General features: G+C 42.3%; 1 protein-coding gene across 5 annotated transcripts in view; it reads right to left on the reverse strand.

Moving 5' to 3' along the window:
• FCHSD2 (FCH and double SH3 domains 2) overlaps positions 1-25,250 on the reverse strand; it is a 268,315-nt gene that overhangs the window by 48,857 nt on the left and 194,208 nt on the right. For 3 of the 5 annotated variants that reach the window (XM_075919548.1, XM_006130860.4, XM_006130862.4), the window contains 2 exons: positions 18,500-18,595; positions 17,499-17,570 (listed from right to left, as the gene is read on the reverse strand). The exons of 1 other annotated variant lie outside the window; for it this stretch is intronic. In XM_075919548.1, coding sequence (XP_075775663.1) covers positions 17,499-17,570; positions 18,500-18,595 — 168 coding nt within the window. The remainder of the gene's footprint in view (positions 1-17,498; positions 17,571-18,499; positions 18,596-25,250) is intronic. One more of the 5 variants, XM_075919549.1, reaches the window with a different exon arrangement.

Here is a 25,250-nt window from a genome sequence, read left to right on the forward strand (position 1 = left end):
ATCCTACGTGGTCCATCATGATCCTTATATTGCAGCCTCTGATGACAGGAAGAAAATGGAGACAGGTGTAGCATATAGCTCTGAACTCGAGGAGGTTGATATGGAGGGTGATTTTGGAAGTGGACCATAGTCCCTGCATTGTGGTTTCTCCTATGTGTGCTCCTCATCCTGTGAGGGATGCATCTGTTGTGATGGTGATTGTGGGGGGTTCTTGTTGGAATGGAACCCCTTCGCATATGTGTAGTGTGATGGTCCACAACAGTAGTGAGTCTTTATAGAAGGCATTGTGAGGTGTTTGAGGAGTTTGTGCCATTTTGGTTTGTATACAAAGCTAGCCAGGTTCAAAGGCATCATACACAGGCAGGCATTAGGGACAACAAAGGTGGAGGCTGCAATGTGTCCCAGTAGCTGGAGGCAGTCGCGAGTGGTGACCTGTGGGCTGATGTGAATGGTGTGTATGAGATAGACTGCTCTGAATCTTTCCTGTGGCAGTGAGGCTCAACCAGTAGTGGAGTCAAGAAAGGTGCCTATGAAATGGATTTGTTGGGTAGGTGTTAATGTTGACTTGTCTGTTTATTTGTAGGCCCAACTTTTGGAAGCACTGTATCACCACTGATGCTGCATGAAGAGCTGAGTTGGAGACTCCAGCAGACAGTAGTCAAAAAATGGGAAGATTATCAGGTCCTGCATCCTTAAATATGTTGTTACCACTACCAGTAGTTTTGAAAACACCTGTGGAACTGTTGAAAGACCAAAGAGAAGGACAGTGCATTGACAGTAATAATTCTCAAGGGTAAACCTGAAGAAGCGCCTATGTGCCAGGTGGATAGTAACATGAAAATACACATCTTGGAGGTCAAGAGCTGAAAACCAATCTCTGTGCCAGTGCTGGGATTATTGTGGAGTGACCATCTTGAATTTTTGTTTCTGTACATATTTGTTCAAACCTCAGCTCTAGAATGCGTCATTTCCCACTGTTCTTCTCTGTCAAGAAATAACATGAATAAAACCCTTTCCCCCTGTGCTGAGTAGGCATGGGCTCTATGGCTCCAAGGTGGATAAGGCATTGCACCTCTGAACAGAGTAAGAGCACATGAGAAGGGTCCCTGAAGAGGGATGGGAGGGGGTGGTGGTTGAGAGGTGGGGATGTGAATGGGATGGTATATCCTGATTGAACGATCTCCAGACCCAACTGTCTGAAACGATAGCTTCCCACGTATGGAAGAATGGTAGTAAACAGAAGGTGAAGGATGGGTTGGTCACTGTAAGCACTGAGGACAGTTTTCAATGCTCTGGACCGATGCCTCAAATTTGCTTATTGGAGGCTGTGGGTTAGATCATCCCAGAGGGTACGTCTACACTACGTTAATTCGAACTAACTTAGTTCGAATTAGTTAATTCGAACTAAGCTAATTCGAACTAACGGATCTAGACTAAAAAACTAGTTCGAATTATCGTTTTGCTAATTCGAACTAGCATGTCCACATTAAGTGAACCCTGAACCAGGCTTAAGGATGGCCGGAAGCAGTGCCGGCAGGGCATCAGAGGAGGACTCAGAGCGTGGAGATGCTGTCTCAGACTAGCCGAGGACTGTGCTTAAAGGGTCCCGACCCCCACCCCGGACAGACAGTTCTCAGGGGTGCCCGCTTGCAGAGCAGTCCTGGCTTGGAGTGCCCGGACTACCCACACTGGGCACATCACAGCACTCGGCCATCAGACTGGCTGCACTTGCCACAGGCTGCCATCTGGGGAGAGGGGGCAATCAGGGGGCTGCAGGAGAGGTTCCACCCCAAAAGCCCGCAGAGCCAGCCCAGTCCTCATCCTCGGGGTCTCGTGCCCCATTCAACCCTCACCTCCTTCCACTTACCCTTCCCTAACCCCTTTTCTTGATGTACAAAATAAAGGACAATTGTTTTCAAAAATGGAATCTGTCTTTATTGAACAAAACTGGGGGAGACTGGGAAAAGGAGGTGGGAGAGGGGAAGAGAGAGGGTGGGAGAGGGGAGGGCAACTAAAATGATTAGGGGTTGGGAACAGGTCCCATATGAAGAGAGGCTAAAGAGACTGGGACTTTTCAGCTTAGAAAAGAGGAGACGGAGGGTGGACAGGATAGAGGTCTCTAAAAGCAGGAGTGGGGTAGAGAGGGTGCATACAGAAAAGTTCTCCATTAGTTCCCATAAAGAAGGACTAGTGGACACCAAAGGAAAGGAATGGGTAGCAGGCTTCTAACTAATAACAGAAAGTTGTTCTTCACAAAGCAAAGAGAGTCAGCCTCTGGAACTCCTTGCTGCAGGAGGCTGTGAAGGCTAGAACTAGAACAGAGTTTAAAGGGAAGTGAGATCAAGTCATGGAGATTGGGTCCATGGAGTGGTATTAGCTAGGGGGTAGGAGTGGTGTCCCTGCCCAAGGTTTGTGGAAGGCTGGAGAGGGATGGCACGAGACAAATGGCTTGGTCACTGTCTTCGGTCCATCCCCTCCAGGTTCCCTAGGGTTGGCCGCTGTCGGCAGACAGGCTACTGGGCTAGATGGAGCTTTGGTCTGACCCAGTACGGCCATTGTAAGCTCAGGGCTCAGGGGTCGGGGGTCTCAGTGGACCCCCTTGATTTTCATGCACACCTGCTCCTGGGTGGCCAGGCTGGCAGCTCTCCTGCCCTAGACGGCCACCTTCCTGTGCCTAGTGCGGAGGTCGTGGACGAGGTCCACGATGTCTGCACTAGCCCAGGCGGCTGCCCGCCTCTTGCGGTCCCGGGCAAGCTCCCAGGAGCCGCCAGCCTGGTCCCGGGAAGAGGCGGAGGGCTGGGGGGCATCGGGTGGGTGGCTCGATCCGTGCCAGGTGCAGGGTCTGCTGGCTGGGTGCTGGCAGGCTTGCACCTGGCACGGGCACCGTAGCCAGCCCGTGCCCCTTTAAGGTCTCCGGGGCCGGGAGGGGGGCAGACGAATTTCCCTGGTGTTGGCCAGAGTGGCCACCAGGGAAACCTGGGGAGGGCTAGCCTCCCACTAGTTCGAATTAAGGGTCTACACAGCCCTTAATTCAAACTAGTAAATTCGAACTAGGCTTAATCCTCGTGGAATGAGGATTACCTAGTTCGAACTAAGCGCTCCGTTAGTTCGAATTAAATTTGAACTAACGGAGCGCTAGTGTAGCGCCTATGAAAGTTAGTTCGAACTAACATCCGTTAGTTCGAACTAACTTTGTAGTGTAGACATACCCAGAAGGTGGAGGATGACGTCTTTGGGCTCTAGGTCTCTGGCATTGCTGGAGTATCATATTGCTGATGCTGTGCTTGGTGTGAATAATAGGGCTATCGCAGTTATTGGTATGACTGATACCTGTATTGTTTCTTCTTTGGCATAGCTGTTTGTATGTCCAAGGATCTCAGGGTTGCTCGAGAGTCCTTCATGGAGTGGAGGACCTCATTGGTGTTCGCAGCAAAGAGCTGGTGCCCGTCAAATGGAAGATCCTCCATTGCAGTGTGGATTTCCCATGTCAAGGTGGAAGATGAGAGCCAGAATACACTACACATGACGACTGCTGTGGCTATGGACCTGGTCACCGTGTCCACAACATCTAGTGCGGCTTGGCATGCTGTGCAGGATATTAATTGGCCTTCAGAGACCAGTTGTTGTTTCTTGTCTCGAGGCATGTCATTAATAAAAGTTTGTATTTTGGAGTAGTTTCCATGGAGTATTTTTTTAATAGCGCCATGTAACTGAATTGCAAGGTGGAGAAGGAGTGTACTTTCTGCCCAAAAGCTTCCATCCTTTTATTATCTTTGTTGGATGAAGTGGTCTTGAATTGTTGGTGTTGTTTCTTCTCCTGGTTAGCTGCTTCCCGTACTAGTGAGTTGGGAGCAGGGTGTATGTAGAAGAATTTGGTGTCTTTAGAGGCAACAAAGTACTTCTGTTCCATGCACTTGCTTGCAAGTGCGATGGAGGCAGGAGTCTGCCATATACTTTGTGTAGGCTGCACGATGGCTGCATTAAAGGAGATAGCTATTTTGGAGGTAGAAGTGGTTTGTAATAGGTCTGTGAGCTCATGTTGGTTATTTTGGAGGTAGAAGTGGTTTGTAATAGGTCTGTGAGCTCATGTTGGTTATTTTGGAGGTAGAAGTGGTTTGTAATAGGTCTGTGAGCTCATGTTGGTTATCTGCTATCTCCTCCAAAACAATATTGAGGTCATCCACCACTCTCAAAGAGATCCTGAAAGTGGGAGAGTTCATCTGTAGATGTGGATGTGGTGGGCAGTTTGGCTTGTTGGGCTGAAAGGGGTGTCCCAGTGGCCATAGGCGAATCATCCCAGCAATTTCTATTTATGTCCAGTATAGGTTCAGTATTAGAGTCCACCTCTACTTGAAGGGATGGCAGGGGAAGGTTGTGGACTTGCCTCCGTGTAGAAGGATGATTAGTATGTCATTCTCTGTAGTGTTCCCAGTTACCCCAGTATGGCAGGTAGCCAGGGAATGGTATTGGTGGTGTCATCCAGGGGTGGGTTTTCCACGGGTATTGTGTGGCAGGTGTATTTTGCCTACATAGATCCCTATACTCAGGTGAGTAATAGGGTGGAGAAAGGTCTTTGTTCTCCAAGTCATCTTCCTCCCCACTGGAAAGGTGGCAAGGGGTCGTGGGGGACTGGGGGTACTGTGCTTGCGGTTCTAGTGAAAAATCCCTGTCCAGAAGAGGAGAACCTGGAGAGGAGAAGACGGTGCAATCAGCCGCACTGTGGAACTGGTGCTGAGCAGAGCCAGACTGGAGTACATGCTCTGGTGCAAAGTGAGACTCTGGTGCCCTGCTGAGGGGAGCTAGCAACAGCACCATAGAAGCTGAGGAGAGTGTCGGTGCCATGTGAAATAGTAATAGAGATGTAGCCGTGTTAGTCTGGTCTTGCTGAAACAAAAGACAGGACTATGCAGCACTTTAAAGACTAACAAGATGGTTAATTAGGTGGGCCAGACCCACCTTCTCAGATCAAATTGCGGAAGAAGGTCATGCCAATTTTCTTCCACAATTTGATCTGAGGAAGTGGGTCTGGCCCACGAAAGTGCATCACCTAAACAACCATCTTGTTAATCTTTAAAGTGCTGCATAGTCCTGTCTTTTGTTGGTGCCATGAGAATCACTGCTGTTTGTTGCTGCCCTGCTGAGCAGGTAGGCAGCCTCCGTAAAGGCTGATGCGGAGCGGCAGGATCAAAGGGAAGCGTCACTTCTGTTGTCTGAATAGGCTGCTATGAGCTTGAGTTGGCACTGGGGTCACTGAGGGGACCGGGGTGCATTCAGAGAGGTGGGAAGCTGAAAGCCCTTTGTGTAACAGTGGTTGACACTGAAGAAACTGAAAGTCTGTGCTTCTTCACTCTGCCTGGGGAAGTGGAGGAAGCAGGTCTTTTCCTGGATTTGGAGGTTTTTTGCTGAGACTCTGCAGAGTTTTTTCCAGGGTCTGATGCAGGTCTGAGGGAGTCGTCCTGGAGCAATGACGGCTTCAAACACAGCTCCCTGTCCTTCCAAGTCTGTGCTTTTAATTTTTGACAATGAATGCATTTATGGGGGATATGAGACTCTCCCAAACATCTGACACTGAAGCTATGTCTACACTGCAGGCTTCTTGCGCAAGCACTTTTTCAGAAGAGATCTTCCGCAAAAAGTTCTTGCGCAAGAGCGCATCCACACCGTCATGTGCTTTTTGCAAGAGAGCGTCCACACTGCCATGGACGCTCTTGCGCAAGAAAGTTCCATCAGAGTACCTGTGCTTTTTTCTGATGGAGCTTTCTTGCGCAAGAAACCCGTTGTCCGTCCACATGCCTTTTTGTGCAAGAGCTCTTGCAAAAAGTCCTGTCTGACGATCTACTATACCTTTGGTTGTGCAAAAATGTACTTACAGTGTGGATGCTCTGCGAGTTTTTACGCAAAAACAGCTGTTTTTATGCAAAAACTCTGTAGTGTAGACGTAGCCTGAGAGTGGTCATCAGACACAGGGATGGTCTCTTTACAAGAGGAACACCTCTTGGAACCAGGAGAGCCTGGCATGTTGAAACAGAGGAGGGCTTTAAAAAAAAAAAAAAAAAAACAGGAAGAAGAAAGATATCTATCTATCAACTGAAACTAAGTAGCTATGTAATTATGTAAAACTAAAACTATGTTGCTGAGGTGAGCAGTATAACTTGCTCTACTCCGCCTCTGGCTGGGGATGATAGAGAAGGAAATGAGGAGCCTGGACCACGCGTGTGCTATTTATACTCTTTAGGCAGACAAAACACGTGCACGGCTCGGGGGTGAGGGTTACTGTTGAGAAAATCTCTGATCAAAGGCACTGGGACACACTTTGACCTGAGTGCCCACAGGGGCATTTCTCGAAGGAGAAGGAAGAGTCCAACAGGCAGAGCTAAGTATAGATGAACTTTCTATTTTAGTCTCTCATCTTGGAATACAGTGAAAGCAGTGCCAAGTGCTAAAAACTCAGTCTTTTACAGCAAGCAAATAAAATATCTGCCTGCCTAAGGAATATGAAATCTCTGTCTGGATACAAAACTGGTTCTCAAAACATTACTGTATTTAGTGTGTAGATGTGTCATATTTCCAGCTTTCATCCAAAAGGCTATTACAGGTGCAGGAGTTGTCCTACATAGGCAAATATGCAGCTTGAATATGCCCATACAAGCAATTATGATGGATACAGACTGCACATTTGTAATTTTGGCAGTAAGAAATGTGGACTTCCTTGAACCTAATAAAAGCTCAAAGTGTTTTTCTAGCCTATAAGAAAAAATAACTGTTTGACAAAGAGTAGAAAGATGTAAACATATACTACATGAAATCCACTAACACAAAGCACACCTAAAAAATCTCAGCCAGTACTTTTTAAAACTTCAAAATATGGTGCTACCAAGTCACATTGCAAGACCCACCTTATAATCAAACCCTTTTCTGGGATACGCATGACTTAAGTTTCATACAGCTGACATTTAAATAGTACAGTAAACTTCCGATAATACGGCACCTTTAGGATCCAGGGGGTGTCGGATTATCAAATATGCCGAACTATCTGGAGGGGGGGCTATGAGAGGTCTGGGATGGGATGGGGGGGATGCCACCCCAGACCCCTCATAGCTCCCTCTTCCGATAGTCCGGCTCTGCCCCAGGCGTCCCCGATTCAGCCGCTGCTGGTCAGTTTCAGCAGCGGCTGAATCTAGGATGCCTGGGACAGAGCAGCTGGGGTGCTGCCAGGTTGGTCCAAGGGGCGGCGCTCGGACCAACCTAGCAGCACCCCAGTTGCTCTTCCCCAGGTGTCCCCAAGTCAGCTACTGCTGAAACTGACCAGTGGCTGATTCAAGGAAGCCCGGGCTTCCTGGAATCAGCCGCTGATCAGTTTCAGCAGCGGCTGACTTGGGGACGCCTGAGGAAGAGCAGCTGGGGTGCTGCCGGGTTGGCCCCACAGCACCGAGGAGCGGCATTCCAGCTTTCCAGCATTCCAGCTGCTCTTCCCCAGGCTTCCCCAAGAGCAGCTGGGGTGCTGCTGGGTTGGTCCCGCAGCCCCGAGGGGCAGCACTACGGGACCAATCCGGCAGCACCCCAGCTACTCCGCCCCCGGCTTCCCCGACTCAGCTGCTGGTCAGTTTCAGCAGTGGCTGAATCGGAGAAGCTGAGCACAGAGGAGCTCCAATTGTCCGGCAGCCAGAGGACTTCCGGGTTCCTGATGGTGCTGGACCATCAGGAGTGCTGGAGCATTGGATGCCAGACCAATGGAGTTTTACTGTATTACTAAAGGAAAGCATTTTGTTTTTATATAGAACTCATTTAATTTTAGTTAAGTCATCTGGGACTATCCTTGCACTTCAGAAAGATGGCATTTTTTTTTACTGTGAATAGAGGAGGAATAGCCTGTTCCTGTGTGTGGGTGGGAGGGAGAGGGGGAGGAAGGAAGGGGAGCTGAGGTAGGCCAGACAGAAAATTGGGGAGTCTGTACCCACCTTGCCAAATGATAAGGTTGAAGCCAAGTTGTGTGGGGCTGGTTGGTTAGAGGCACCTGGCTCTGGGGCTGGTAGAGCCCTGAGCAGTGACTGACGGGGACGGGAGGGTGCAGGGGAGGGTCCCAGGAGCCCAGGCCACAGTGGGTCAATCCAGGCTGCTGTGGGGAACCCCAAACCCTCCATCTACTCTGCCTTCAGAGATGGGCACCTGGAGAGTGGTAGCTGCTACCGGAGGGCTAAGGCAAATCTTGGAGTGGATATAGCCCTTGCAAGCCTTCCCCCTTGCACTGCCCCAATTATGAACAAGACATATAGTTTAACATGAAACAATTCTGAGGACATTCTTTTGTTCTGACCAAGAGATTAAAGAAGGTCCCTGGCCTGTTACTGGGTTAACTGAAACTAATACAAACTTTAAGTCTTGGCTTGAAAAAGCCCTGGCTGGGTTGATTTAGTTGGGATTGGTCCTGCCTAGAGCAGGGGGCTGGACTTGATGACCTCCTGAGGTCTCTTCCAGCTCTATGGTTCTATGATTAAGACAAACATAACAACCACCCAAAGAAGGGCTTAGTTAAATCACAACTGTTCACTTAACTGCATGATTTTGCTATTTTCATCTTTTGCAATAAATTCTAAATAGTTTTATTCTAAAATCCGTATTTTTTCCTTTAAAAGTAAATGTATTGCTTTATTGATCAATGCCTTTTTGGTTTACCTTGCTAATAAATAAAGAGCATGCATCTGTTTCACAAATTGCCTTCAACTAATATTTTCTATCACCTCACTACGACTAATCTCAGAACTTCCTGCTAAAACTGAAAGTAGGGTTATACTGGCTAGTCTGAGGGTAAAAAGAGCATATTTCCTAAAATCTGTATAGAGCTTTAGCCCCTCTCTGCCATGGTGTGGTTTGTGGGTTTTTTTAATTACGCACATTTTGAAGAATCTTATGTCCAGTAGTACATTTGTTTTCACCTTCTCTAGTTCAAAGCTTTCTTCTGACAAAGAAAAGAAGTATGGGTGAAAATGCAATGAAGCAAGATGATCCCAGAAACTACAGATCATCAGTTTGAGTTCTTTGTACATACCAGTTACCATTATGGTATGTGAAAGGCTAGGAAAACACCCCATCATGTATAAGGCAACACAGAAAAATAAAAGATCCCAATTTCATCACAGAAAGGCTGGTTCTGGGATATATAGATGGAGAAAGTTTCCAGGCTTTCCAATGTCATCTGGGCCTCTTGAAAATCTTGGAAAAATAACAATCCACCATAAATTGTTGGCCATTGGTAAATACTCTACACTAAAATATTTTATTTTTGGCTGTTTATTTCCTTTGCATTTGGATTGCAACGTGATATTAATTTTTGCCATCAGAGTTTCACTTCAGCTAACTTCTACAGCAGTGAATTCTCTCTCTAATACACTAAACACACATAGGGGTTATTGAACTAATTGAGGCTACCCATTTTAGGATGGAATTATGAACAAGCTCTCTGCCTCTCTGTGCCTTCACGTTTGTTTTAGGAAAAGAAAAGCTAGAATCCATTTGTCTTCAGGGAATAATTTAGAAATAGTTCTCACACATGTAGAATTTTATAAAAAGAAGAGAATGGATAGCATTGTCAGAGGTTGGTGATCAGCACTACTATTAGACCTGAATGATGATTTCCACTCCTTTCTCTACTGTTCCTGATTTACAGACGTAAATCACTTCATTAGTTTGGATGAATGGACCTAAAATATTTCTGAACTCTAATTTTTGGACTTGGATTTTGAATCTTTCATTTCTTTGCCATTTTTTATTTTAAAATATTCATACCTTCTCACTCAAATTCGTTTGAAGGAACTACAAGAAAAATTAATTGTCTGGTACAGTATAGAATTAAACTTGCACACAGACTCACGAGACCTCACGTTGTACAGACAGACAACTATCATAGCAGCTGCATTTCCCTCTAGCTACTCCCCATATATAACACACTGTATTATAAACAAAATTACAGAAGAATGATTGTTTATCAAGTATCCTCAATGAAAACAAGAGGTGAATCTTAGCACAGATGACTCTATAGTTATCTATTCTATTTATAAATAAAAAAAGAACAAGTTAAAAATCACTTAGAAAAATTAGATGCCTGCAAGTCACCAGGGCCTGATGAAATGCATCCCAGAATACTCAAGGAGCTGATAGAGGAGGTATCTGAGCCTCTAGCTATCATCTTTGGAAAATCATGGGAGACAGGAGAGATTCCAGAAGACTGGAAAAGGGCAAATATAGTGCCCATCTATAAAAAGGGAAATAAAAACAACCCAGGAAACTAAAGACCAGTCAGTTAAGATAATGGAGCAGGTAATTAAGGAATTCATCTGCAAACGCATGGAAGGCGGTAAAGTGATAGGGAACAGCCAGCATGGATTTGTAAAGAACAAATCATGTCAAACCAATCTGATAACTTTCTTTGATAGGATAATGAGTCTTATGGATAAGGGAGAAATGTGTTGTGATATATGTGTTGTGATAAATGTGTTGTGAAATGTGTGTTGTGATGGATGTGATATACCTAGACTTTAGTAAGGCGTTTGATACAGTCTCGCATGATATTCTTATCAATAAACTAGGCAAATACTACTTAGATGGGCCTACTACAAGATGGGTGCATTACTGGGATAACCGTACTCAGAGAGAAGTTATTAATGGTTCTCAATCCTGCTGGAAAGGTATAACAAGTGGGGTTCCGCAGGGGCCTGTTTTGGGACCGGCTAAGTTCAAGATCTTCATCAACGAATTTGATATTGGCATTGAAAGTACGCTTATTAAGTCTGCAGATGATACCAAGCTGGGAGGGGTTGCTTTGGAGGATAGGGTCATAATTCAAAATGATCTGGACAAATTGGAGAAATGGTCTGAGGTAAACAGGATGAAGTTTAATAAAAACAAATGCAAAGTGCTCCACTTAGGAAGGAACAATCAGTTTCACAAATACAGAATGAGAAGTGACTGTCTAGGAAGGAGTACGGCAGAAAGGGATCTAGGGGTTATAGTGGACCACAGGCTAAATATGAGTCAACAGTGTGATGCTGTTGCAAAAAAAGCAAACATGATTCTGGGATGCATTAACAGGTATGTTGTGAGCAAGACACGAGAAGTCATTCTTTTGCTCCACTCTGCGCTGGTTAGGCCTCAGTTGGAGTAGTGTGTCCAGTTCTGGGCACCACATTTCAAGAAAGATGTGAAGAAATTGGAGAGGGTCCAGAGAAGAGCAACAAGAATGATTAAAGGTCTAGAGAACATGACCTATGAAACAAAAAACAGGACTCTGTAGCACTTTAAAGACTAACAAGATGGCTTATTAGGTGATGAGCTTTCGTGGGCTAGACCCACTTCATCAGATCAAATAGTGGAAAAAAATTGTCACAACCATATATACCAAAGGATACAGTTAAAAAAATGAACACATATGAAAAGGACAAATCAAATTTCAGAACAGAAAGGGAAGGGGGGGGAGGTAAATGTCTGTGAGCTAATGATATTAGAGGTGATAATTGGGGAAGCTATCTTTGTAATGGGTAAGATAATTAATGTCTTTATTCAAACTGAGGCATAAGTTTAGGTCAAATTTAAGCATGAATGACAGTTCAGAGGATTCTCTTTCAAGTGTAGTCTTAAAAGGCCTTTGAAGCAGGATGCAGGTAATCAAGACATTGAGACAATGTCCTTTCTGGTTGAAATGGAAAGAAACTGTTTTTTCTTTGTGATCCTGTCATTCATGCTTAAATTCGACACTTTACGCCTACGTTTCAATAAAGATATTAATTATCTTACCCATTACAAAGATAGCTTCCCCAATTATCACCTCTAATATCATTAGCTCATAGACATTTATCTCCCTCCCCCCCCCCCGCCCAATCCCTTTCTGTTCTGAAATTTGATTTGTCCTTTTCGTGTGTGTTCATTTTTTTAACTGTATCCTTTGGTATATATAGTTGTGACAATTTTCTTCCACTATTTGATCTGAGGAAGTGGGTCTGGCCCACGAAAGCTCATCACCTAATAAACCATCTTGTTAGTCTTTAAAATGCTACATAGTCCTGTTTTTTGTGTCAGCTACACCAGACTAACACGGCTACATTTCTAACACTATTCTACATGACCTATGAAGGAAGGCTGAAAGAACTGGGTTTGTTTAGTTTGGAAAAGAGAAGATTGAGGGGGTACATGATAGCAGTTTTCAGGTATCTAAAAGAGTGTCATAAGGAGGAGGGAGAAAACTTGTTCATCTTGGCCTCTGAGGATAGAACAAGAAGCAATGGGCTTAAACTGAAGCAAGGGAAGTTTAGGTTGGACGTTAGGAAAAAGTTCCTAACTATCAGGGTGGTTAAACACTGGAATAAATTGCCCAGGGAGGTTGTGGAATCTCCATCTCTGGAGATATTTAAGAGTAGGTTAGATAAATGTCTATCAGGGATGGTCTAGATAATATTGGGTCCTGCCATGAGGGCAGGGGACTGGACTCAATGACCTCTCGAGGCCCCTTCCACTCCTAGTATTCTATGATTCTATTATGTTAGTGGCTGAAAACATCTGTAGACAGAAGATCTGTGCATCTGGGCTCTTTATTCTCATATTACTTTATCAATTAATACTTGCTTTTAACCAACTGTTCAGAAATGGACATAGACAAAGTGAACTGAACGCAATAAATACTGCTATTATCAGAATGCTTTGTAGATTCAACAAACATTTACGTAGTTAGACATTTTAATTTTGCCATATGCACAGTAAAATAAGGGAGGAACCATGTTTACATTCAGCCACAGCTCACAAAGAAGATGACCAAGTTTGTAATTCTCCATAATTTCTCTCTAATAAATCTCAAATATGATTACCTTATCACAAGCCCCAGACAGTAATCCTGACCCCAGAGAAGGTCAAACAAAAGAACCTTCAGTGACATTAGCCATGCTCAGGGTATGTCAAATTACAGGAATAATTTTACAGTTTTACAAAGTTCCCACTTAGGAAAGACACAAGCATTTATTACCAACACCTATTGAACTAAATGGTTGTATTTCCTCGCAGTAAGTAATTAATAATACCTGAAGTGGTAACATTTAAGCATACAGGCAGTCCCCGGGTTACGTACAAGATAGGGACTATAGGTTTGTTCTTAAGTTGAATTTGTATGTAAGTCGGAACTGGCTCCAGATTCAGCCGCTGCTGCTGAAACTGACCAGGGGCTGACTACAGGAAGCTGGAGGCAGAATTGCTCTGCCCCCAGCTTCCTGGAATCAGTCACTGATCAGTTTCAACAGCGGCTGAATCTCGAGCCTGGGACAGAACAGCTGGGCTGCCAGGTAGGTCCCTGCAGGACCAACCCGGCAGCACCCCAGCTGCTCTACCCCAGGGTCCACAACAAAAGCCTGGTCTGCTGGGGGGGGGGGGCAGGGTGCACTAGCTGGGCCCCCCCCCCCCCCAGCAGACCAGAGGCACCGGGAGCAAAGCCGCAGCGGCGGCGGGGTCCTGCGCCTCCCCGGCTTTGCCACAGCAAAGCCTCAGAGGTGCGGGACCCCTCCGCCTCCCCAGCTTTGCTCCAGGTGTCCCTGGGCTGCTGGGGACCATCTCCAGCAGACCAGGGACACTGGGAGCAAAGCCGCAGCGGCGGCGGGGTCCCGCGCCTCTGAGGCTTTGCCAGAGCAAAACCTCAGAGGCGCGGCACCCCGCCGCCGCTGCCGCTTTGCTCCCGGTGCCTCTGGTCTGCTGGCGACCGTCTCCAGCAGACCTGGGACACCTGGAGCAAAGCCGGGGAGGCGGAGGGGTCCCGCGCCTCTGAGGCTTTGCTGTGGCAAAGCCGGGGAGGCGCGGGACCCCACCGCCGCTGCGGCTTTGCTCCCGGTGCCTCTGGTCTGCTGGGGACCGTCTCCAGCAGACCAGGGACACCGGGAGCAAAGCCGCAGCGGCGGCGGAGTCCCGCGCCTCCCCGGCTTTGCCAGAGCAAAGCCTCAGAGGCGCGGGACCCCTCCGCCTCCCCGGCTTTGCTCCAGGTGTCCCTGGTCTGCTGGAGACGGTCCCCAGCAGACCAGGGGCACCCGGAGCAGCTTTTCTTGCCCCGGAGGTCGAGGTGGCGGGACCGCTGCGCTCTGGGTGGTCCCGCTGCCTGCGAGCTCCGGGGCGAGAAAGCCCCGTTCGTAAGTGCGGATCCGACATAAGTCGGATCCGCGTAACTTGGGGACTGCCTGTATTCAAGATTTGTTTTTTTTTTCCAGAAAAGCTACAACTAAAATTTATCCAATTATTTTGTACACTTTTAATATGTATGTCAGTTTTGTGCTACTTTTTCAGATAGGAAATTAGGTCCTTATTTTGCAAACTATGCAAAACTAGTCTCACTGGATTTGGAGCTATTCATGTAAGCAAGGACTGCACATCACCGATCCTCCTTATTTCTTCACTGCCTTAAATTATAAGTAAATTGAATTTTATTTGAGAATCGGGCATATATTTTTATAAAGAGAAAATGTTTCTATTATGAGTGGGAACAAAGTGAACAAACTTAACTGTGATAGAAATGTAGCCGTGTTAGTCTGGGGTAGCTGAAGCAAAATGCAGGACAATGTAGCACTTTAAAGACTAACAAGATGGTTTATTAGATGATGAGCTTTCGTGGGTCAGACCCACTTCCTCAGATCAAATAGTGGAAGAAAATAGTCACAACCTTAAGTCAAACTTAACTGCACATTCAAGGAAACGGTAAAATTATTATCCCTACTCCTAACTACAACTTAGGACACCATGTCTTAAAAGTTATAATGTTCAGCATGGTCCTTAAGGAACTATATTACAAAATACTCAATGTTACTAAGATGTTCAAAATTTACTTCTTGCACTAAGATAAAAAATGTATACGTAAGCGTGTTATATAAATTAAATACTTTTTCAAAAAGTTAAGTTAGTAAATGTTAATGCCAACTAGCATTAGTTTAACCTGGCTGAGAAAAATATAATAATCCTCCTACTGTAACTAGAGAACAATCCAAATACTGTAACTGTAATTACACAGGCATTGAGTAGAAAAACAGGAAGAAGAAGGGCTTCAAAACTTTAGCGTCAGATCTTTGTTGCCATTATTCTCTTTTTTGGGGGGAGAGAAAGATGCTTTTGATTCTTTGTTGCAGTTTCTCACATAACAACATGTAGTTCAAGCAAGGGGATCCTTTTCAAACCAGGAAATATAAAAAAAAGCTGGCTAATTTTCTTTAATATTTTGCCATGTCCTTAAAGATATGCTTATCTAATTACCACGTAGAACAATATGTATTTTGTACAATGAACTTTGCTGACTTTTGATTAGAAGTTTACTTTGTCCTCTAAATAGAAATCCTGATGGTTAAACTCCCCGTTATGATAGCTATATTGTTATTCATCTGGAATCACTGCACAGGTTAATTGTTTAACTTTGCTTCTGGGGAGGGAGAGCATCCCCCAACATGCATTTATTTTTTCTACATCATTCTAACAGGCCTTGTGTGTCTGTGAATTTCCTTCCTGAAAGGCTAAAAACTAGATCTTGGACTACCGGCCTTTTTTTTTGGTCAGAAAATACTGATCAAAACTTAAATTTCACATAGGAAAGTTTAAGTTTTGATTACTTTCTCCTTTACAAAAAAAAGTGTTATTATTATTGAAACATTCCATTTTGACATTTTCTTTAAACAAATAAGTTTTGGTTTTTGGATCAAAACAACCACTTAGAAATTGAAATTAATTTAGAAAAATGTAGAAGAACATCAAAATGAAATATTTTGAAATGATCAAAATATACATTTCAAATGACCTAATTAAAATTCTGGAAAGAATTCTAGTTCACAAAAATTCTGAAGATATTGACTTTTTGCCCTAATTCAGGATGGGAACATTTTCTGAGGTCCTGAAAATTCTCATGGGACAAGAAAACAGTGTCTCATCTACTTCTTCTGGCAACTGTCAATGACTGTGTGCTGAGACAGAATTATCAGCTCCCTCTTTTCAGAAGCTAAAGGCACCATCTTTGCTACACTCTCAGTCCCTAAGAGCTTTGGACCACTCAGGAGTCGGTTAACAATCTTTTATGTTCCATCATACTGAGAAGCCAAGAATTCACACTTAAATCAGAAAACAGTCCATCTGATAGCAGCACCTAAACACACAAATCAGGAACCAGAGCTCTACTAAATCAGGCACTTATTCTGCAAGGAAAATCAAAACTGTCCTTTGGAAAAAACAGTATTTTAGCTAAGACTGGCAGATCACTGCAATACATTTTCTTAACCTTTCTGAATTAAACTAATCATGCATATCCCATTAAAACTAAAAAGAAACAAACCCCCTCTCGCTTAGCAAATCTTTGTCACAACATGGCAGGAAATAAGTAGCAACAATGTAAATCCTTCAGTCTTAAATATAATCTGACTTACTAGAAAATGTATCACTTCTGGCTGAAATTCAGAAGTAAAAATCTTTAGTGAAAACTTCAAATGTACAAATACTGTCCCTACTTTCACACAGCTCTAGTCACCAACTTCAACAAAATTAAAACATATATTTCACAGTCAAGACAAGAAACTTTTTATTTGTTTCTTGTGAAAACAGAGAATTTCAGAAACAGCTCAAAGTACAGGAAAAGGCTGTGCAAGAAAAAAAAAGAGTAATGCTGAACTTGAACATGGTCAGGCAAGTGGAAGAGAAACTGCTGTTGAAACACTGAGGCATGATGTTTTATATCCTTGGCTCTGAAGGCTTTGACACTGCTTTCTAGAACGTTCTTGATGTTCTGAGATGCATATTCAATAAGGCGGTACACAATATGGCCACATCAAAGAAGAATCTCTGTGATGTTGGGGACTTTATAACACTAAATTAAAATTCTATTTCAAATGTGAGGAGGATTTATTTGGTCTAGGGTGAAGGCAGGATTATCAACCCGTGCTAGTAGCTCCTATGTATGTTATGAGTCACAGTATAATTTTATGTTGACAAAGATGGTGAGAGTTACGCGTATTTTTCCTCAAACCATCAGGTGGAGTTACACTGCTTTATTTAGTACAAACCTGGGTTTGCCAACACCCTGATATCACACACAAAAGTATGGAATGGATATTCACCTACTTAAAAAATATTGCTGAAGACCTTGTATGTATTACAAATATCTTCAATTATATTAAAAATGAAATACTATACATATCAGAGAAGTGACAATTACACACTTCACTATATCTCCTCAAATTGTGAAATTTTAATTACAAATGATGTGCAAAAACACAAGATACTTTTCAAGGCAAGAAGCTTTAAGTGAGAAACTGATCCACACAATTAACATATAATGAAAAAAGAAAATGTTAATTTAACTATTAGTTCTCAAAATGGAGAAAGTGTGTAATTTCCTTATAGAATATATATTATGCATTCACTTGCTACATATGCAGGACAGGGAATTTAGCACTCAAATTAGCATGCATAATACCACAAATGTCAAACACTGACAAATACTACCAATATACCTCTGCTATAGTCATTCTCATAGCACTGATAGGTGAAGGCTCAATATCCACGAGCTGAACTGCATTAAAACTCTGAATGACAAAGATTGCACAAGGACAAAAACACAGAGCAAACAGTTAGAAGTAAGGAACACAAGTAAGGAAATTCAGCACACAGTAGTATGAACATAGCACTTTATGTCAACAATTTGCTCTACGGAGAAGTTAGGGAAAATTAAAATTGCTTATTGTTTGTTAAGACAAAGCCAAAAGATAATAGTTTAATTTCAAGGGTGATTTTGTTACAGCTGTTAGTGTTTATTTCTGGCAAAATTACTCATACAGTCCATACATATCTATTAATACAATTTCTGGATTTAAACACATAATGTGAGAGCCAGATCTTTTTTCCCCAACCAGGGTTTACCAAGTATGAACCAAGGAATTAAAAAGCGGTAGGAGGTTCTCTCTTTTTAAACCTAAGCCTAGCTGAATATATCAAAAGACTACATGAATTTGAAGCTACTGTATTTTGGAACAGTTTTAACTGTATCTTATGTATTTAAACAAAAAAAATTATATATTTTCTTCTGAGTAAACTGAAGGTAATAGACATTATATTTGGTAAATCATTAAATTATCTATTTGTAACCCTACCTTTATGGATACTTGAAGAACCTTACCAGAATATACAAGTTTAATAGATTTAGCAAAAAATGTTAGCTCAAAACAGAAATCCAGATTGTTAGTCACACAAACAGGAGGGAAACAGTGCATGCAGTTACTCCGCAGGTAACAATACTGGAATCTGTTCAGAGTTTTATTGTAATTACATAATACCTATTATAAGCAAAGTTAGTGAAATCAAGTTAGCTACCTCTACCTATTCCAGGAATACCAGCGGTGTTAGTGAACACTAAAAGATTAGCAAACAAGGCTAGTTTCTCCCAGTTCACCCCCATAAAGCCTTGTTAAGAAGAAAACTAGGATAAGTGAATCACAGAATGTAGGAATGCCCTTACGGTGTCACTGTCACTAGGCTGGAACTGGAAGGGCTGTGGTCTGTGAAATACAGAATTCTCCTGTAAAAACAGCTGAAGATTGTAATCCTGCACCACCTGAAAACAGAACAAATTCCAATTTAGACTTATTTTTTATTTTATAAAATTGGGGTATATTATATTTAGTGTTACAAGGATAAAATTAACATACTGTACTTCAAATAGGGACCAATTCTGCAGCTGATCCATGCATGGAACTCTCATGTTGGTTTCAATGAGAGTTCTATATAGGGACAAGCTGCAGAGTCAAACCCTAAGGCAATGACTGCATAAATGACTTCATTAAGACACTAAAATGTATTTATTCCACTTGGTACATTCATCTTGTACTGCTGAAAATATAGGGATCATTGAACTGATAGCAACTTAACCCTCATATAGCATGTTGGTGTCCCTAATGTGTCCAGACAGGGAAACAGAGAAAAATTAAAAGTACTATTATACTCTAAGCATTTACAGTACAATGGTCCAAAGTCCCACAAAAAGTATTTCACCTCTAAATTTACAGGGAATTTCATTTACATGTACGGACAATTTCATTTGCATGTACACTATACATATAACTGACACTTTTATTTTCCAGATTAGTTTGAGACTAGTCCTCAAAGAGAACTTACTCATGTAGACTTTTCCACTTGTCTAGCTTTTTAATTACCTGACTATAAGTTTTTATAATTTTTCATGCTTGGCTATCTAAATCAGCTAACAGATGCTGCTTTAACTAAAACTGACACCAAAGGAAGACTTTCAGAAATGTATTAGCAGGCAAACAAAGGATAAAGAGGGAAATGTGTGCTATTCCTTAGTTAAATCATTCTATACTAATGCTATAGTGCAACATTAAAACATGACCGAGTGAATGCTTCCATTTTCTGAACCAGCCTTTATTAACATTTTTTATTTTGGGGTGATTATATACTCAAAGATACATGAAAGAGAAATTGGTAATGTAATTTCCTTACTTAAAAAAAGAAAGAAAATAATTCAAGTGACAAGCATTCTCAACCCAACTTTCCCTACTGACAAGGGCTCAGTCTACCCCTTCTCCTGTGGCCAAACGCTTTCCCTGATGGAAGTTGTCTTGCTGCAGAAACTTTCTCCAATCCTTATTTCCTACAGGAATCAGCTGCCCTAGTATACATAGGTGCATATATGTGAGTAAGTCACACATACATAAACGTGTACATTTTAACATCTGAATGTGTGATCACAGTACATAATTGAATGCCTTCAATTTAAACTGAGCACATTAAAATGTATGTATAATTCAGCTCTTTCAGTCCTGAAAGCATCTGTGAATTTTGGTTAGGGATTTTACAGCTTGGGAGGTGTTGATAGTTTTGAAACTGGAGGATGAATAATTTGCAGTTTTGTGAGGGGGTTAATAATACCTATCATTAGCTTACACATTTACATAGAATGTACCGGGTATATTCAATTTAGCGATTTAAAGGGCACTGGATCCTTTAAAGCAGGGGTGGAGAACCTTTTTTGGATGAAGGGCTGTTGACCCCCAGAAAAATTAGTCCGGGCCACACACAAATGAGAAGCAAAAAATCCACCAAACCCTTACTGACATGGCCTCCCACTGAGAAGGAGATAGACACTCCTCACATTCCTTTCACATACCAGTGCCCAGGGTGGCCCAGCCTAGTAGATTGTGTGTGCTTCAGCCCTGCGGTGGAGTGGTGGAAGGGCTGGAGCGCCAGGGTGGGCTCCCCAGTCCTGGGAGGGTGCTGAGTCTCAGGGGCTGGATGCAGGCAAGCCAGGGCTTTAGGTTTCCTGCCCCTGCTTTAAAACATAGGCTTTGCAGCATATGGCAGGCAAACCAGTGAAAAGTCTGCCAAAGCCTACTAGAACTCTCTGATACATTCTTAAGGTTGTAAGGGATGGGAAGGCATAGTACTAACCTTTCATTCTCAGCTTTCAAAAAGGGCCAAGTCTGGCAGTGTGATGGTGTGTCCATTCCACACTCGCCCTCAAGGGGTTAATGAAGGCCAGATGGGCCAAATACCAATTAAGCAGCAAATGAGGGATATACAGGCTGGGTAGAGAGCCTTGATTAGAAGGAAGCTCACCTGAGCAGAGATGGACTAGTGTAGAAGTATAAACCCAAAAAACTGGCTACCAGAAAGAAACTGGTAGTTCTCTGTTTGGTAGAGAGGGAAGGAGGGAACTCTCAGAAGAGTAGAACCCTCCAGGCTGGCCCAGAAGGAGTGCATAGTGGCCTACCCTGAAGAGATCAGGGTGGAGAACAGAGTCTGTGAGATGCAGGGTAAGAAGCAGCCAAGTCAGAGTCCAAATGAATCTTGGCTGTGTTGTACAATCCCTGGGCTGGAACCCAGAATGCAGAAGGGGCCTGGATACCCCTATCCACCACTTGGGAAGAGGCACCGGCAGGACAGTCAATTGGAACACTGCCCTGGGTCACTGTGGGAGTGACAGACTTTGAAATGGGGGAATGCCAAGTGACCTGGCTAGAGAGGCAAGTCATGACAAGGATGCTGCAGATGAAGGGCTGGAAGCTGACAGAGAGATGGCATGCAACTGCAGCAAGGGGTGTTAACATTATGGAGCTAATCCTAAGAACAGCCTGAGAAGGCACCATCCCTGCAATGAATTAAACTACCCATGCCAGGGAGAAACTCTCCCAGTCACCTAACTGAGATTTAATGTAATATGCATATGCCCGTGTTCTGAATTTATAATCTAGTAAATGCACATTCAAAAAATAAAAAGCAACCAACAAATAAATAAGAAGAATTAAGGGAAAGTGAGGACAACTGGTCTATTTTACAACATTCTTGATAGATGCTTTGAGACTAACCATACCACACATAATAAGCATGCCATTTTCAAACTTGGCAACTATTTAAAACCAACATTTTTTTAATTTAGCAAAGCATTCCTTACTGAAGACACAATAAATGCTACTTTAGAAATTTTATAACAAAGCTGCTTTTCAAGTTCAGTGTAGAAAACAACTTGTACTCAACACTTGTATAACTCAGAAGTGGGTCACTTTTTCAAAGAAAAATGCATATCAGTAAGACTATACATGAGAGACTTCCTTTAGAAAGGGTTATTATTATTTAGTTACAAATGAGTGAAGAAGACCATACAACTATATTACTATTATTACTGTCCTGCTACAGTAGACTATAAGCCGAGCAAATAAACACTTCTGGGGCATCACATATAATGTGTCTGATAATTTTTCAGAAAACAAACAAATTGCCTTAAGCAGCAATTTCAGGACTTAGCAGCAACATTTAAAAATTAACCTGTATTTTTCAATTCAGAAATTAAATGGATTCCTCACTAATTAAAATTCTTCAGATGCAGTAAACTATGATTAAATATTATTTTTTCTGGTCCACCTCCCAAAAACCAAAGGGTTAGAACACATTATTAGCTTAACTTTATAGTATGAAATACCAGGTACATAATGCACAATTATTAGTGTGCATTATAAAACAAACTGCAGTGTGGGTTTGTGTAGCTTCTCTGTAGAAATAGATCTAAAAAATCCAGTCACTTAAAAATCGTTGATGGGATTTTACCAAGAATTTCCAAAGAAAATTAACCTTTAAATGAGTTGAAGTTTGGAAAATTTAAGTTAAAAAAAAAAAAAAAGGCTGAGTAAGATCAGGTGATTAAAAATTAAGTTGCATTACATGTTATGCAAGTCTCTCCAAATCAGGACAAATAAAACTTCTGTACCACAACACATCACAGCATCATGAACTATGTATGTCCTCTTTCTATAGAAAGATATTTTAAGAAGGAAAAACATAACTAATAATTTTTTGAAAAACCCTAGAAATGACCTTACATATCTCTTCCACACATACAGTTATATGACGTTTAAGGTCTGGTATTCAGAAAACTACCAGAAAGCAATCATGGAAAGCTAGGAATCTCTGCTTTTTTATCGTTGCTAGACTTGATGATCATTTGATATGGCAACCTAAAGTTTCCACTTCTCCAGGATTGAATCACATTTGCAGTTAATCTCACACCAGTGCAATTTTGGGTAGAGGACGAAAACTTTCTTTTTAAGCAGATTTTGCTTTTTATGTTTAAAAACAGCAGCTGTTTAAAGCTGCTCAAGGCTCTAGAATGTTATTAGTAGTTCCAGCAAAGATGGAGTATTGGGCAAAGAGAAGGAGAGGCAGTCAAAATACACATAAATGGTTATTGTCTTGACTACTTAAGCAGCTGATGACAGGCTACTTTTATTTATTCTGATGTATAGAAATGCTACAAAAACTGCACTATCATATATTCAAGGTGCTGTTGGAATATTTAAAAAATACATCCCTCATTGCTTTTGGTTAAACATCTTCAGCTATGGAATTCATCTTCTCTCATCTTTGCTTTATTAGGGTGCGTCTAGACTACAGGGTTTTGTTGACAAAAGTGGACTTTTGTCAACAAAACTATACCTGCATCTACACTACTGCCGAGTTCTGTCGACATAACGTTTTGTTGACAGTGATAAACCTCATTCTATGAGGAATAACGCCTTTTGTCGACAGAGTTCTATCGACAGAAGGCATTATTGCGTCCACACTCATGTTGACAAAGCAGCTTGCTTTGTTGACAGAACTGGATGTAGTCTAGACGCTCTTTGTCGACTAAAGCCTGTAGTCTAGACATACCCTTAAGAGTCCTAGTAAGACACCTGTAAAATATGCTGAAGGGCACAGAAGAGAGGATGGACAAAGATGTACTTTAATGAGTTTGGAGGTTCTTTCACTATCATTCTGACCTGCTCAATTTTTATATCAGCAGAATTTTAATGCTTGACATATACCTTTATTATAGGATAGGTATTTATATAAATACCAAAACCAAATGAATCACATGGCTATGCACTTTCACACTAGCACACTCACAAGCTATAATGAAATGCAAGTTTTCTGTTTAAGGACAAAGAAAAAGAGAAAAGAATGAGATTACATCAAAGTAATGAGCTAGATAACATCTGTAAAAGTTATTTTCAGACATGACTGCTGTGGTTACTTTTTTGTTATTGTAGGTTGGAGAGGCTGAAAACAAAACTACTTATTCCAGATACAATGCAGAAAATTGTTATTCTACCAAATAAAATATTTACACAGACTTCTGACTGAGTAGAAGCTTGCTGGCACAAGTGTTTGCTCTAAGCTAAACTCCATAAAAGTATGACAAAGGGTGAAAGTAACTTAAAATTTCTTACAGGTACTGTCCTATTGCAACCTAAGTCCCTGCCAGCTCTTTAAATAGCTCCCTGCTGGCTTTTGCCACAGCTCCGCCAGCTCTTGCTAGAACTGCGCACCACTTACTTTAACCTCTGCTTACAAGAAAAAGTTTATTTTCTGTGCCAAAGAAAAGTTTATTTTCTGTGGATAAAGGTATTTTCTACACAAATGGCCTTTAGAAATGAGTTTAGACAGTCAATTCAGAGAAAAAAGAGCAAAGAATTGCACACCTTTTATTCTGAATATGAAACATTTAACTAAAATATTGTAAAACATGAATATTACAAACTCCATAAGCACATGGCCACTATGAACTATCATGATACTTTTGGAGAGCATCATCAACTGGTCAACTATTATGTCTTTAATCAGCACTAAGATACATACACAAGCAAATAATTGTAAATATGCGTTTTTCTGCAGAAAGCTAAAAGGTATTTTCATCTTTTACCCTAAAGCTGTCAAATAGACTGGCTAGAATATAGCAATCAATTTTTAATCTGTCCTTTACAATCTACAGCAAATAAAAAGTATTCCCTGTTCCTAAACTACTATAACAAGATGAGTGAGGAGTGACTTTAAAGAAATATGTAGTTATTTGAATCAACATCTAGAAGTACATAAATATGCTCCTTTCCCATTCGAGAGATTATGGTTCATATAAGGAATATTACAACAACATCTCAAGTCTAGTTGGGTTTTTATTGTACTCAGAGTTTGCAGGAGAGGAGGTTATGCAAGAGTCATAAAATGAATCTGGCAATGACCAGCCCTATTTCTGATTTTGGTTACTTGAGGCAGACAAAGATAAGAATTACAAGATTCTAATCTGTTTTCTATATTTGCCAATTTTAATACAAAAAAGAATAAAAATGGTGTTTTTTTTTAAACTAACAATGACTAAAAATGATCTAAGCAGTTTCATACTGCTATTGCTTCATGGATTACTAATGTTGCTACAAAACCTTCACACAGAGCGAGTGCAATTTCTCTTTCTTACAGTGTAGAACAGGAGTGGGCAATACATTTAATGGTGGGAAACGTCAAGATTTTGGCAAGTGGTCAAGGGCTCCACTTCTATGGAGGGGGTGCAGTGTCTGGGACAGAGATCGGGTGCAGAAGGGAGCTTGGGGTAGAGAACTGGGGTACAGGAGGGGGCATGGAATCAGAGAGAGTTTGGGTGAACAAGGGGGTTGTGATCTGGGGCAGGGACTTGGGGTGTAGGGTCCAGGAGAGGATACGGGTGCAGGGGAGGATTCTAGCCTGGGGGAGGGGCTCTAGAAGGGGGTGCAGGGTCTGGGAGGGAGTTGTGACCTGGAAGAAGGGGGTGCAGAGAGTTTGGGTGGTGTCCAGGATCATGGGTGCAGGGTTAGGTAGGGGGTATGGGTGCAAGAGAGGATTCTGGCCTGGTGGAGAGGTGAAGGAGGGAGTGCAAGGTCTGGAAGGAAGCTGTGACCTGGAAGAAG

The sequence above is a fragment of the Pelodiscus sinensis genome, chromosome 1 (genome assembly GCF_049634645.1).
Source record: "Pelodiscus sinensis isolate JC-2024 chromosome 1, ASM4963464v1, whole genome shotgun sequence".
Taxonomy (NCBI): Eukaryota; Metazoa; Chordata; order Testudines; family Trionychidae; genus Pelodiscus; species Pelodiscus sinensis.